Below are 12,441 nucleotides of genomic sequence, written 5' to 3'. Positions count from 1 at the left end.
TTCTTCATAATAATGGAAAATGTCTGTCCCCCCCTTTATTTCCTTGTTGTGGACACCATTGGTCATTTTGGACATTATCCTTACATAACCTGAACCTGTTGTGAGTAAAATTTGTGCAAGTGTGACATCAAAAAATAAAAAAGTTTATGTGATTCTACATTAAGTTTAGGGGTGGAAAGAAGATCTTCCTTCATCAAGTGATTTTTCATGGTTCATATTAAATATTACAAATGCGAAGTCTCTATATGTATTTACAAATCTAAAGGTGTACAGACTATTACATCCTTAAAAATATTAAATTATGTAACTGTTTTATATTATTATATCCATCCAGGAAATAAAATCTAAATCGTAAAATATCGTCTCCATTTCAATCACTGCAGGCAACATGATGATATTTTTCAGGTAAACTATGTCAACTAGGAAAGGCAAACTCTATAATGAAGGATGGACTACATTCAAGTTAAAGGGGCTAAACAAGATATTTTATCATGTGTTGCACTAAATCATATCACTGTGATGTACATATAAACTTCCCAGTGTAGCAAAAAGGATGAACCTACAAAAATACCTTTTTTTTTTTTTTTTTTTTAAATTACATTTCTCGCTCCAATTATGGCATTTGCATATGGTCACATCAAGTTGGTAAAGTCCTTAACACATGAAGTGCTCGTGGCCACTGTGGTCTTTGCAATTGAACAATTCTCCTCAATGCCGGCACTGCTCCAGCAGCTACAATTGCTGAATGATTCTCACTGTCCATGCTTAGATTATACAGTATTCCCAAGCTTGCTTCAACAGCCCCCTCACTTCCATCTTCAATCAGCTTAACCAATGGAAATATTCCCCCTTCAGAAGCTATAGCTCGAGTTGAATCCACCATCCCTTCAGCAATTATTCTGTTGAGTTCCATCACAGCAGCTTCCTTTGCGTCCGGAGAGAAAGAGGTTTTCATCTTCTCTATAAGTCTTGGGATGGTCTCATAGAGAGTTACCTCCATGTTGATTGGATTCCCAGAATCAAGCTTACTATCAGAAAGAGAGCTGAGTTTAACTAGGGAAGCAGCAACCCAATCTTTGTAATGAAGGGGGACGTTTGATTTTAGGATTTCACGGAGCAGTTTAGTGAAGTGGGTGGAATTTATACTTTGACAAAATTGCGGAGAGTCAAGCAGCTTTGTTAGCAACCGGGATGCTGCAGATATTGCAAGACCAGCTTCTTCAACTTCAAGGGCATATTTTTCTGGCTGCTGGCCTTCTACATCAGAATCCACATCTGCTAAATAAAGATGAACACAAAAAAAATCACTCATCTGAATTCAAGCATAGGTTTATTTTCGATTTAATGTATGCCATGGTAAGCTTAAAATCCAACTTATGTTCGCGGCCAGCTTATATACAGCTTTTTAAACAGCTACACCTGTATACTTTTATTTTACCCAACTTATTTTTAAAGTAAAATAAACCAAAGAAAATAAGTTATCCTAAATGGACACTTAGGATGGAAAAAGAACAAAAAAAAATTTCTAGGTTAGAGAAAGCAATATTAATCTTCATTTTCCACACATTGTTAGCACTTGCAGTTTCTAATTTAAACAAGATGATTGTCTTAAAATCTATCAAAAGTAAAAGTATCACACTTTCATATAATTGAATTGGCAAACACAAATGCAGGAATTTGTTAATATTTTCAACAAGAAATTAAAATGATCAAGATTCATCTAATAGGTACTGGGTCAATGACTCAAAGCAGGGCAATGCAATGTGGGGAACAATGAGAGATTTAAAATTTAAGTAATTCTGACTCTTTAAGTACCCAACAACTCCATGATTTCAGTGAGGATAATCTTACCAAATATATCATCAAATTAAAGGGATTTGAGAGCAGGTGAAGTGGCCACCAGAGTGGGTATACCTTTGAGCAGAACTCAGACTAATATATATATATATATATATATATATACATATTTTATAAGAACTTGACTTATATTGGTAGGACTTCAATAGAGAATCAGGTCACAGAATACTCAGAAAGATTTCCTACACACAAGATTTTATTGAACACATTGCGAAGAGATGGTAAATTTCTTAGTTTGGTGGTAAGTTACAAGCACCAAGGACTGGACTCCATGAGTTCAACTCCTATCATATGAAAGCAAAAAAACAAATTAAAGAACCTAATAGCCAAGAATATTAGAACAAAATGAAGAATATCCTACAGAAAAACTATAGACACTTGATGCCTAACTTGTTGATTAAGGATTACTGCATATATTATTATGTGAGTCTCAATAAATTTATTTGAGAATTCAGACTTCAGAAGATTGTAAGGAAATGCCTTCACAATTAATGGACATATACAAGTGATAACTGTTGAATATTAACGGCCTACGACCATGGAGTAAACTTTTAAGGGCTACCTCTTTATTATAAGAGTGAAGTACAACTGGTAATTTAACAATAACCATAAAGCTTGATTTTACAGGAACCAAGAGAAACTGAGAACTGAGAAGAGAGTTTGAACTTTCTCAAAAGTCAGGTTCATGATAAACAAAACAGAAGGCAATTTTAGGGCCTAAATCACAATGGTGACCCATCTTGTTCAGATTTTATTTATTTATGTATTTATTTTTTGGATGGGTATCTTGTTCAGATGATGAATGGACAATCCGATCAACAAAAGAAACCAACATAGGTAATTAATTTTCATCTCTCATTTCATTCCTCATATTCTACTTGTCTCAGCACCCAAATGCAGGCAGCAGGTTGTTGAAAATACAATAAGGATGCTGATGACAACGATGATTATAATTAGAACTGTATATAACAACAATAAGAACAATATGAAAATTAAAAAAAATAAAAAATAAAAATCTTCTAAAAAAATCTAAATTAGGTCATAAAGTTGGACGAGATAAAATAAAGCCAAACTTTTTCAAGCAATTTAGGTCTTAAAAGTCAAGAAAATTGTTTTCCATACCATTCAAAACTTTTTGTTGGAAAACAGCAGCCAAACCCGATTCAATATCTAATGAAATGATTGAGTCCATGCTTGGGTCATTAATTGTCACAAACTCAAGAACGGAACTTGCTTTTCTTTGTAAATTTGGGGATGAGTTCTTTAGAATATCAACAAGGCGAGCAATGAAAGCAGCGTCCAGCAAATCCTCCCTATAATTGGTTTCCAAGTTAAGAAAAGCAGGTCAATAAAACATCTTTGTAAAAACTGCAGAATTATATCTGAAAGTACTCAATCAGATCAATATAATATAGGGGAACAACATTAAAATTGCTTTAATGCAGGCACACAAAACAAAACTAAAAAAAAGAGAAGAGTATCGCTGAAAGTAGGCATACGTCCAGTATCTCTGGATTCAATAAATTCAATGAAAGCAATGGATTGAAACCATACCAATAATGCCTAGCAATCCACAGCTTTGGCCTAGGCTCCTTCAAAAAAAGAATGGGACAAAACTTTAGATTTACCCTAGATCAGTAAGTTTCTTATTTGAACCAGTCAGCACGCTCAAAACAGATATGTTCCTAGCAGAATCGATTTTATTGGTCCAGCCTTGTTATAAGCAGATAAGTCCAGGTTTGCCCAATAGCACTGAATCATGGTTTAATTTAAATATTACCATTGACCTATTTGATATTGTGAAATCAAAACTATATTTGCAACTGCTTTAATAAATAGGTCAATGAGTTCACTAAATGACAAAGGATGTTACATTTGTGTTGGAAAGAAAACGACCCAGACATGGCAGCTCCAATAAAACAGAATATTGATAACATACACCCACAAAATGAGAGAGATTATGAAGATATGGCAAGGGTTATCATTCCCTTCTAACAGCTTGTAGTTTCAGCCTCTACAAGAGAGCTAAATCTATTAAAAGATTTATGCATTGCATCAAGCACATCACAAGGTTGTATGTCTAGAAGACCATAATATTTTACATAAAACAGGCATGCTCTGTTTGTTTGCCTAGGTGATGGAGGACAAGAAAATCAAACTTGAATTTTACAATGGTTTGGGGTTGGAAAGATAATGCAGGACAATCAAAACAAAATTAAACAATAGGAAAATAAAGGGATAGGAACCTAGGAGTCAGCACCTAGGCTTGCTTGGAGTTAGCACCAAACAAGGAAAACCACTGGGACTCAATTCCTAGGGTTGGCTAGAGTCGACACTAGAGAAAAGAAACCAAAAGGCAACTTTTCATTCATCTCTAAATCTTATCCAAAAGGAGTACAATAGTTTTCTTATATAGGAAACTAAACCCTAATTCTAATTGGTGTAGAAAACCCTAATTGCCTTATGACAAAAATAACCTTGCTTCCAAATATTAAAATACTAATAGCCTAATAAACTATTAGGACATAAAACATAAAAATACAATTGACTTGCAAAAATAAATAATTCTAAATTAAAATAAAAATTCTCCTTGTGTCTCTAGCTACAAAAGATTCTATATTAAATCCAAGTTTCCTTTTTCTGTTCCTGAAATATCATTGCAACCTAAACTTAAGCATCTAGCTGAAGTGTTTACTTTTTAGACTGTCACACAAATAATGAAATTTTTTTTCACATAATTTTTTTTTTCCATAAAGAGGATGTAATGAAGATGAAATCTTTGTGGAGAAATCCTTGTCAAATATACAAGCAATCTTTCATTTTGCTTGCTCTTCCCAATAGAACTAAAAAAGCAGTCAATATTGAACCAGATTTTTATGAGATAAGATATGAAATTGAGAGGTCAACATACGCATTCTGCTCACCTTACTCTATTTGTTTGGGAATCACCCAACTTTGAATTCCTCTCATGAACACAAAAAACAAAGATATGAACTAGGTATATAGAAACAGAAAAAATAAAACTTCATGAAAAGGAGAAGTAAATAAATGATAATAATTAAAAGGAAGTTCTAAAATTAATAAACAAAATAAAATTAGATGGGGAGTTTCTTTTTTGAAAGAGAGGGGGGGGGGGGGGGGGAAGAGAGGAAAAGACCTGGCATTCACATTTGATATGGGTTTGTCAGACATATTTCCAGTTAAGACTGCAGAATCTTCAGGGTTTTTTGTTGTGTCTGATAACTTTTTTGATCCATTAACTGGTCCATCATAAAACTGGAATGCATCAACATACTCAGTAAGACAAAAAAACACAAAAAAAAAAACATTATGAGTTTTTCACACATGGTGCAACAAACTAATGACTAACCTTAGATTTCATCTCTTTACTAGGATCTAATATCCGAGCAAGTAGATTCAGGCTCTGCATTGCAGCAAGGGTTCATTATCCTCAGGATTGTTTCTTATAATGGGAAATGGGGGATAAAGATAAATAAAATAATAATAAAACACCTTTTCAATCAGGCTTTCAGAGGTCTGCAAGTGCTTTAGAGTATTGACCAAAGGATCAATGATGCCTTCAGCTTCAATTATCTGGCAAACATGATTGCTGCATCAAGAAAAATAAGAGTACTGTGAATTATACAATGTAAGGGATGCTTAATGCATAAGAGCCATCCAACAGACCTAATGTCTAAAGAATAAGAAGAAAGATGTAACAGTGAAGTTAGAACTATGTGACATGAACACTAACATGAGTACCACTGCCTAATAAATGACAAGCTCTTCAACGTGCAAACCCAGAACAAAATAGAGTGAAATATGTGTCAATCCCCAAAGGCTCACTTTAAAATTCCATATGAAGAAAAGATAGCAAAAAAACAGACAGTATATGAAACAAGGCAAATATGGCTAGAAAAGGTTTTGTGTAGACACGTACATATATACATATCTACATAAATTTATATAAAACAATAATAGAGTGACTACATTTTAATGTAGCCAACAATTTGCTGCAATCCTCCTTTTTCTGGGTTTGGGGCCAACTATGAACAATATATATATATATATATATATATATATATAACAAATAAAAAGCATCAATAAGAGGGGCTAGAGGAACAAAATATTTTGGTACATGTGTACAATTTTGGAATTACCACTATAAAATATATATTTGTATATTTATGAACTTAAAATATGTATGTTTATTTATAAATTCATGAGCTTATATATTTGGTTAGAGCCTGCTAATTTGGTAAGAGCCAATAAAAATATAAGTCCAGTCCATCCTAATATGTTGCCCGGGTTTACATTTTTTTCCTCATAGAAGCAATCAGCAACCTAATCAACCTTGGCCCAAAATGCAAGTCCATGTACATGTGTGTGTGTTACCAAAGATTCATATGGGGTAGGTTCACTTGTTCTGCTAGGCAGACAAACCAAGAAAAAAAGTGTTTGTGCAGTCAAAACAGAAACACAGAGAAAGTGGTTAGCAAAGAAACCAAGAAGAAGTGGGCAACATGGGGCTGTGGACGATGTGGAAGAAGAAAAAGTGGGAGAAGTGAATGATCTTGTCCTTCTGGAAATGCTATTTCGGCTAGTTTAGCATCTGCATACATTGGTGTCTAGTTTTAACAAATTTATAAAAACAACCTTTTATTGTACTGGCCTAAAATAGAATTACCAACTCAGATAGCCAAAACGAGTTGAAGTGCATACCGATACCTTTCCAAGAGGATATTATAACAGTTTGGTATGGTAAAATATTTTTCAGCTGTATTGGTGAGTATGGTACAAGGAGAAATTGTATCAATTATAGGGTAAATAAGCAAGTAGTAAAAAATGACAAGTTAATCAAAGAAGTGGCAAAGGTATGATTTTGGATATAATTGAATGGCAGAGATGTATACATAGGACCAACCCCAATTACAGTTAAAGATCCATAACTAACCCCAAATTTTTGGGAGTAAAGCTTTGTTGTTGTTATATAGGGTAAATTAACAAATTGGGGAAGCAATTTCCAACATAGGCTAGCTTCTTCTAGGCCTTCAACTCCTCTCTCTCACTCTCCCCTGTCATGTAGCAGAGATCTCCCCTGTCCACCCATGCGAAAGACGAAATCATTTACTTATAAATCTCCATGTCACTCACATAGACCCCAAAAAAAAAAAATCCCTGCACTAATGAGAACTTATTTATTCACCAGTCCAAGGAAAGAACCTTGTCAAATAAGCATGGGAGACCAAGCATTTGACTGTGAAACACTCAAGCACCACTGTTCCGGATAAAAGAGTATTGTCAGCTTAGAGTGGAAGGCAAAAGCAAAGTGACAAAGCCATTAACTGAGAAATTGTAAAAGATTTTTTCCATCCCATCTGCTCTTTTTTTTTTTTTTTTTTTTTTTAATAGGAATTTTCATTTAAAGCCAGAGATGTTAGCTAGGATCACTATTGCTGTAAATACATCAAGATAATTAAAACCCAAAGAATGATAAATTACCTGATAGACAACCTTTCCAAAGCTTGAGTAGCAGACAATCTGACAGAATCATTGTTATGGCCTAAAAGCCGAACTAAATGCTTGATTGCTCCAGCTTCCTTGAATGCAACTCGAATATGTTCATTGATAGACGCATCAGCAATTGACTCTGCAGCTCTTGATATGGCAGATTCATCTTCAAGCTCAAGAATCAAAACCAATCGAGCCACACCATCCACCCATGGTAAGAGTGTAAGTCGCTGCTCACTCAAGCATCCAGATTGAGATTTCTCTCCATTCTCTATTTCTATAGCCCCAATACGAGCAAGAAATTGTTGGTGTGACCGTGCAACTATTGCTTTCATCTTGGTCTCCTCTATGTTTACATTCTTGTCATCAATATTTAATCCAAGGAGTACTTCGGAGGCACCATATTTAGAAGGACCTTTAGAAGTTTGTTTAATCTCTGTACCATCTGGTAAACTAGGCCAGGAATACAAACCTGGTTTGAAGGACTTGTATGCAGATGCACCAATCATAGGGACAGGAATCAGGCCTTCCTCTATGACAAGAATTCTGTAATATTCATCCTTAGCAAGCTCCAACAATGCATTTCTTGCTTCCTTTCTAAGGACTTTAGCTCCTTCCAAATCAGCTGTTAGGGCCTTTGCCTGCATTTATAATCCAACTTTATAGAATGCCAAAGAATTTTTTATTTATTTATTTATTTATTTTTTTAAAAGACATGTAAATAGAGGCAACTCAGAACATGTTGTTATAAACATCCTCTTACACTTAAGAATATTTTTTTTTTTTTAATTAATTCATTTGAATATTACTGCATTCCATACAGCTTGACAATGTCAAAAGAGCAAAATTTTCAGCTATTTGATCTAATAATGGACATGAATTCTTTCTATCAATAGAGGAAATGTTAAGGAAGCCTCACCAGTTTTTGTATAACACCTGCTTCAACCATGATGCTGTGGTTAATTTGGCTCAATGCCAAATTTGCCAAAACCCCTCCTGCTGCTTCCTTCAATTTTATGTCATCATAATCGAGGGACTTAATAAGTAAAGGCAATATGTCACTGTTTGCAATTTTCACTCCAAGCTTCTCATCCACTGACAAGTTCCACAAAGTACACATACTTTGCTCCTTTACCTGCAAAAATGATTTCAGGATATCTCCGTTCTTTTTTACCAAGAAATGTGTTGACAGGATGACAGATATTCCAGAGTATTTTTGAGTTGAGGCTTTGAGGCTAACACATATAAACCTCCTGTGTCGTCTCCTCTTCCTCTGAATATCTTGTATATCCCAAAAAATATATATAATTATCTATTAATTATAATTATTATTTTTATAGATAATTATATATATATATATACACACAGATTCCAATGGTGATCCTCTATACCTCAGGAGTCAAGGAAGGTTGGCTCAGCAAGCCAGTTATCTCTTCAATTGCTCCACTTTCTGCTACTAATTCCCTGTATAAATTGACTGAAGAAATTGATCGTAAAAGGCCTGCAGCTGCTTCACAAGAGGAACTAGACTTTGACCTAAGAAGGTTTACAGTGAGGTTTATGCAACCAGGAAACTGCATGATAGCATCAATACACTTCTTTCCTCCAAGTGAGTATTTCCAGAGAGCTACTATTGCTTGTTCTCTGTCAAGGTCATCATGGTCTAGCCCAAGCATTCGAACAAACAAGGCTACATAACCATCACCAAAACTAGGAGAAGGTTTCTCAATTTCTTCAATATCCTGGAAGTAAAGTAAGAAGATGCCTGGTCATGTAGCTTAAGCAAGTGAACATTTGTCACTCTGAAGGAAAAATTTAAAAGCAGTAGACAACACAGTCAAAGACAATCCTAACACCATGCCCCCCCTAGCCTAACATCCCCAAAATTTATTTATATGTATAACGTATAGTTTTATATAAATATTTAACGTTTGACTCCTAAAAAGTACATTGGTCCCCAAAAATTCAGTTGATCCAAAGAGGCCACAAAGAAAAGAAATGACCAGTTTTTCCATGACACATGGCCTTCCTCTAAAAATAGTATAATTCTTAATATATATATATATATATATTATACGTTCTTGGGGTTTTATTTAGCTAAAATCCTTTAGAAAAAATAAATGTAATCCTAACAAGATGAAAATTAAGGGCATACCAAGTAATAAGAAGCTAACGGCCTTCAAGCAAGGTTACTCTTTTAAATTTTAGTTACATCCCTGAACATAGTTATATATAAGTAACAAGATATCTGGTTTTCTTTTCTTTTTTTTGATAAGTGACAAGATATCTTGGTTTTACTAGCTAGAGGTGAGTCCAAAGGGCTTTTCTTTAGCAAGGTTCCCCACGTTATTAAGAAAAAAAAAAAAGAAAAAAAGAAAGAAAGATATCTTGGTGTCTAATCAAGCAAACAATATTAAGAGAAAAACGTTCCCCAAACATTTAAAAAAAAAAAAAGTTACATGTACACCCAATGGGTCTTGAACTTACAACCTCCCCACTCTACCCCATTTTTATGCAGGGGAAAGTACCATTTCAGTTGTTTATTGGCAAGAACATAATTTGATTTATAGGAGAAAAACATAATCACGTACTTTCAAACTTTTAGTTTGTTAAACCAAGTGTCTAAAGAATGTGGATATGGGGTAGGCATTGATATAAGAGTCCATATCAATAGTATGAGACCTCAGTCTTTGGAAACACACAAAGCTAGCATTAAATAAATCTAGCTTGATTGTGATTAGCATAAATTCAAAATTCACCAAGTCCAAGAAAATTGAAAGAGTCCATCCTGATTCACAATGTGCTCAATATGAGTACATTGTGCATATGGTTGCATTTTATTAAATTGTATTTTTTAATTTTTTTCTTTTCCAAAAAACTAATTTCAAGCATGAGGATTAAATTTTCAAAAAGTTTTTCTTTTGTGTTTAATCTTCTAATGGTCAATTTGGGATGAGGGCACGTATTTGTCAAAATTCTACAATCTACCAAAAGGATTGTTGTTTTTCAAAAAACAAATTTGGTAATCTAAAATCCATAGGAACTTCATACAAACTTTCATCTGCCATAGGAAGCAACATGAAACCCAATTCTCCAACCAATTTTCCTAAAATTAACACAATTTTCAGTGCCTTTTTTGTTTCAATTTAGAAGAACCAAACCCCACCACCCAAAAATAAATAAAGAATTGCCAAATCTCATTTGTCTACTCCATGTACAAAATCCATGGTAACCCATAACATGATTTTAAAAGAAAAGCATTACACAAATAAATCCAAATTCCTTAACAACAGTAACTTAAACAACAGCTAAGCAACACCAAAACTGGAAAAGAAACACTTGACCAACAAAAATTGTAATGGCAAATTCGAACACACCCACATACAAAAACAACATGCAAATATGAAATAGCATGAAAACCCAGATTAAAAAAAGAAAAAGAAAAAAAGAAAGAAGCTTGAGCTTAGATGAACATACAGGAGATTTAGAGTGTTGTGGAGTAGCATCAACGGCACCACCACCACCACCATCACTGCTGACCCTTGTGATGACTGAACGATTAGAGCAAGAAATGAGGTTGAGGCAATGATATTGATGGTGTTTGGTTGCATGGGAAAAGACTAGTGTTGGTGTTGGGTTGCTTGGTTTGGTTTTTGTTCTGGTTCTAACTGGAATAACTTCCAGATGGGTGTTGAAGTTGGGAAGTGAGTGTTGGGCATTGGGGGACTTCAAGGGGAAGAAGGGTGTGGGAGTTGCTGCTGAGGCCAACATTTTGGCCCTCAACAATGGAAGAAACAAGGGATTGGCCTCTTGGGGTTTTAGATTTTAGAACAACTTTTTTTTTTCTTCGGCTTTTGGTTTTGGTTTTTCACCGAGGGTCTGTTTGGTAGGAGGATTGAAAAAAATGAGAGGGTAGAAAATATTCAGTTTGCATTCGTGTGTGTTTGTTTGGAGAAGTAGAAAAGTGAGAGGGTAGATAATCTTTTGTTTGGTTGAAAAGAAAATTGAGAAGATAGAAAATCTAATTTATATAAATTGTTTATTATATTCTTATTACATAATAGTTTGGAAATAGATTTATTTACACTTATTAAATAATATAAAATTTCTCAACAATTACATTTTCAATAAGAAGTGTTACGTTCATAATATTTTTTGCAATATTTTCATAGTAAAATTTATGTGGAAAGTTGTTACTAATTCTAATTTAAATCCGCCACTGAAATTATTTTTTTACTCACAAATATTAACTAATAACAATCTATTACTTAAAATTTATTGTGAAAATATTACAATAATATTTCTAAATTAGGATTTTTTATTCATTATGTTATATCTCCTTTCTCAGTCATACGTTTATTTTTATTTTTCTTCTTTTTCTCCTCCACACAAGTTGTCCCTATCATTCTTTTCTTTTTCTTCCTCATTCTTTTCTTTTTCTTCAAGAACGTTCCAGGTGCAGAGAATGCTCATTCTCTGTTTTTTTTTTTTCTCCAGCGCTCTGTATCTCTCTTTTTTTTCTTTTTTTTAGAACGGGATATTATGGTAAAAGTCCTATGAGACAGTTTTCCACTCAGGCTTTTCCTTCTGATTTGGGAGGACGAAATTTGTGGGCCCGAAAGAGAAAATTTTCTCCCAGATTTTCCTTTTTTCCTATTTTCCTCTCTTTCCCAAACAGTAAAAAACACTATTTTCCACCTAATTTTCCACTTTATGTTTTCCATCCCCTAAATTCACCCCAACCAAACACAGTGTCAGGGGTAATGGCTATAGAAAGTAGTTTTTTTTTTTTTGGTATCAATGTCATCACCCATCATAGTATAGAAAGTAAATTTGGGACCTTTTCTTTTCTTTTCTTTTCTTTTTCCCTAATTTTTTTTTTTTTTTTGCACACATTTATTTTCAATGTAATCCTTTTGGACATGGAAGGACAACAATGAAATGAAAAAAAAAAAAAAAAAAAAAATTTAAAATATTAAGATGAAAATATGTGGGAGTTGGGAAATGTAATTTGTAATTTAACTCTCTTTTTTTGGCCTTGTGATTTTTTTTTTCTTTTTCTTTGATAATAAG

General features: G+C 33.8%; 1 protein-coding gene and 1 long non-coding RNA gene across 7 annotated transcripts; both read right to left on the bottom strand.

The window, feature by feature from the left end:
- Positions 1–436: 436 nt before the first annotated feature.
- Positions 437–11,280, bottom strand: LOC126717654 (uncharacterized). 5 transcript variants are annotated; one of them, XM_050419492.1, is made up of 11 exons: positions 10,846–11,280; positions 8,760–9,110; positions 8,288–8,503; positions 7,841–8,009; positions 7,360–7,714; positions 5,371–5,467; positions 5,228–5,281; positions 5,015–5,133; positions 3,412–3,441; positions 2,980–3,170; positions 437–1,275 (listed from the first exon to the last, which is right to left on the bottom strand). In XM_050419492.1, the coding sequence occupies exons 1-11, from the start codon at positions 11,137–11,139 to the stop codon at positions 638–640; spliced, it is 2,514 nt and encodes an 837-aa protein (XP_050275449.1). In that variant the 5' UTR covers positions 11,140–11,280; the 3' UTR covers positions 437–637. The 5 variants fall into 5 exon arrangements, with proteins under 5 accessions (XP_050275449.1, XP_050275447.1, XP_050275446.1 ...); XM_050419490.1 differs by having other exon boundaries at positions 3,412–3,449; positions 5,026–5,133; positions 7,360–8,009; XM_050419489.1 differs by having other exon boundaries at positions 7,360–8,009; positions 10,846–11,279.
- On the bottom strand, positions 6,724–7,353 carry LOC126717655 (uncharacterized). 2 transcript variants are annotated; one of them, XR_007652686.1, is made up of 2 exons: positions 7,064–7,353; positions 6,724–6,955 (listed from the first exon to the last, which is right to left on the bottom strand). It is a non-coding gene; the product is annotated as an uncharacterized LOC126717655 (long non-coding RNA). The 2 variants fall into 2 exon arrangements; XR_007652685.1 differs by having other exon boundaries at positions 7,081–7,353.
- Positions 11,281–12,441: the final 1,161 nt, after the last annotated feature.

Source organism: Quercus robur, chromosome 3, assembly GCF_932294415.1.
Source record: "Quercus robur chromosome 3, dhQueRobu3.1, whole genome shotgun sequence".
NCBI lineage: Eukaryota > Viridiplantae > Streptophyta > Magnoliopsida > Fagales > Fagaceae > Quercus > Quercus robur.
This window is presented reverse-complemented; position numbering and strand designations above follow the sequence as displayed.

What these genes read in the sequence shown, in the direction of transcription:
- LOC126717654 (XM_050419489.1), bottom strand. Translation starts at nt 11,139, where the DNA reads ATGTTGGCCTCAGCAGCAACTCCCACACCCTTCTTCCCCTTGAAGTCC. An exon ending in CTGAAAGCCTGATTGAAAAG is followed by an intron (nt 5,282 to 5,370) that starts GTGTTTTATTAT and finishes GCTGCAATGCAG; the next exon opens with AGCCTGAATCTACTTGCTCG. An exon ending in ATATCAAATGTGAATGCCAG is followed by an intron (nt 3,442 to 5,014) that starts GTCTTTTCCTCT and finishes GAAGGAGCCTAG; the next exon opens with GCCAAAGCTGTGGATTGCTA.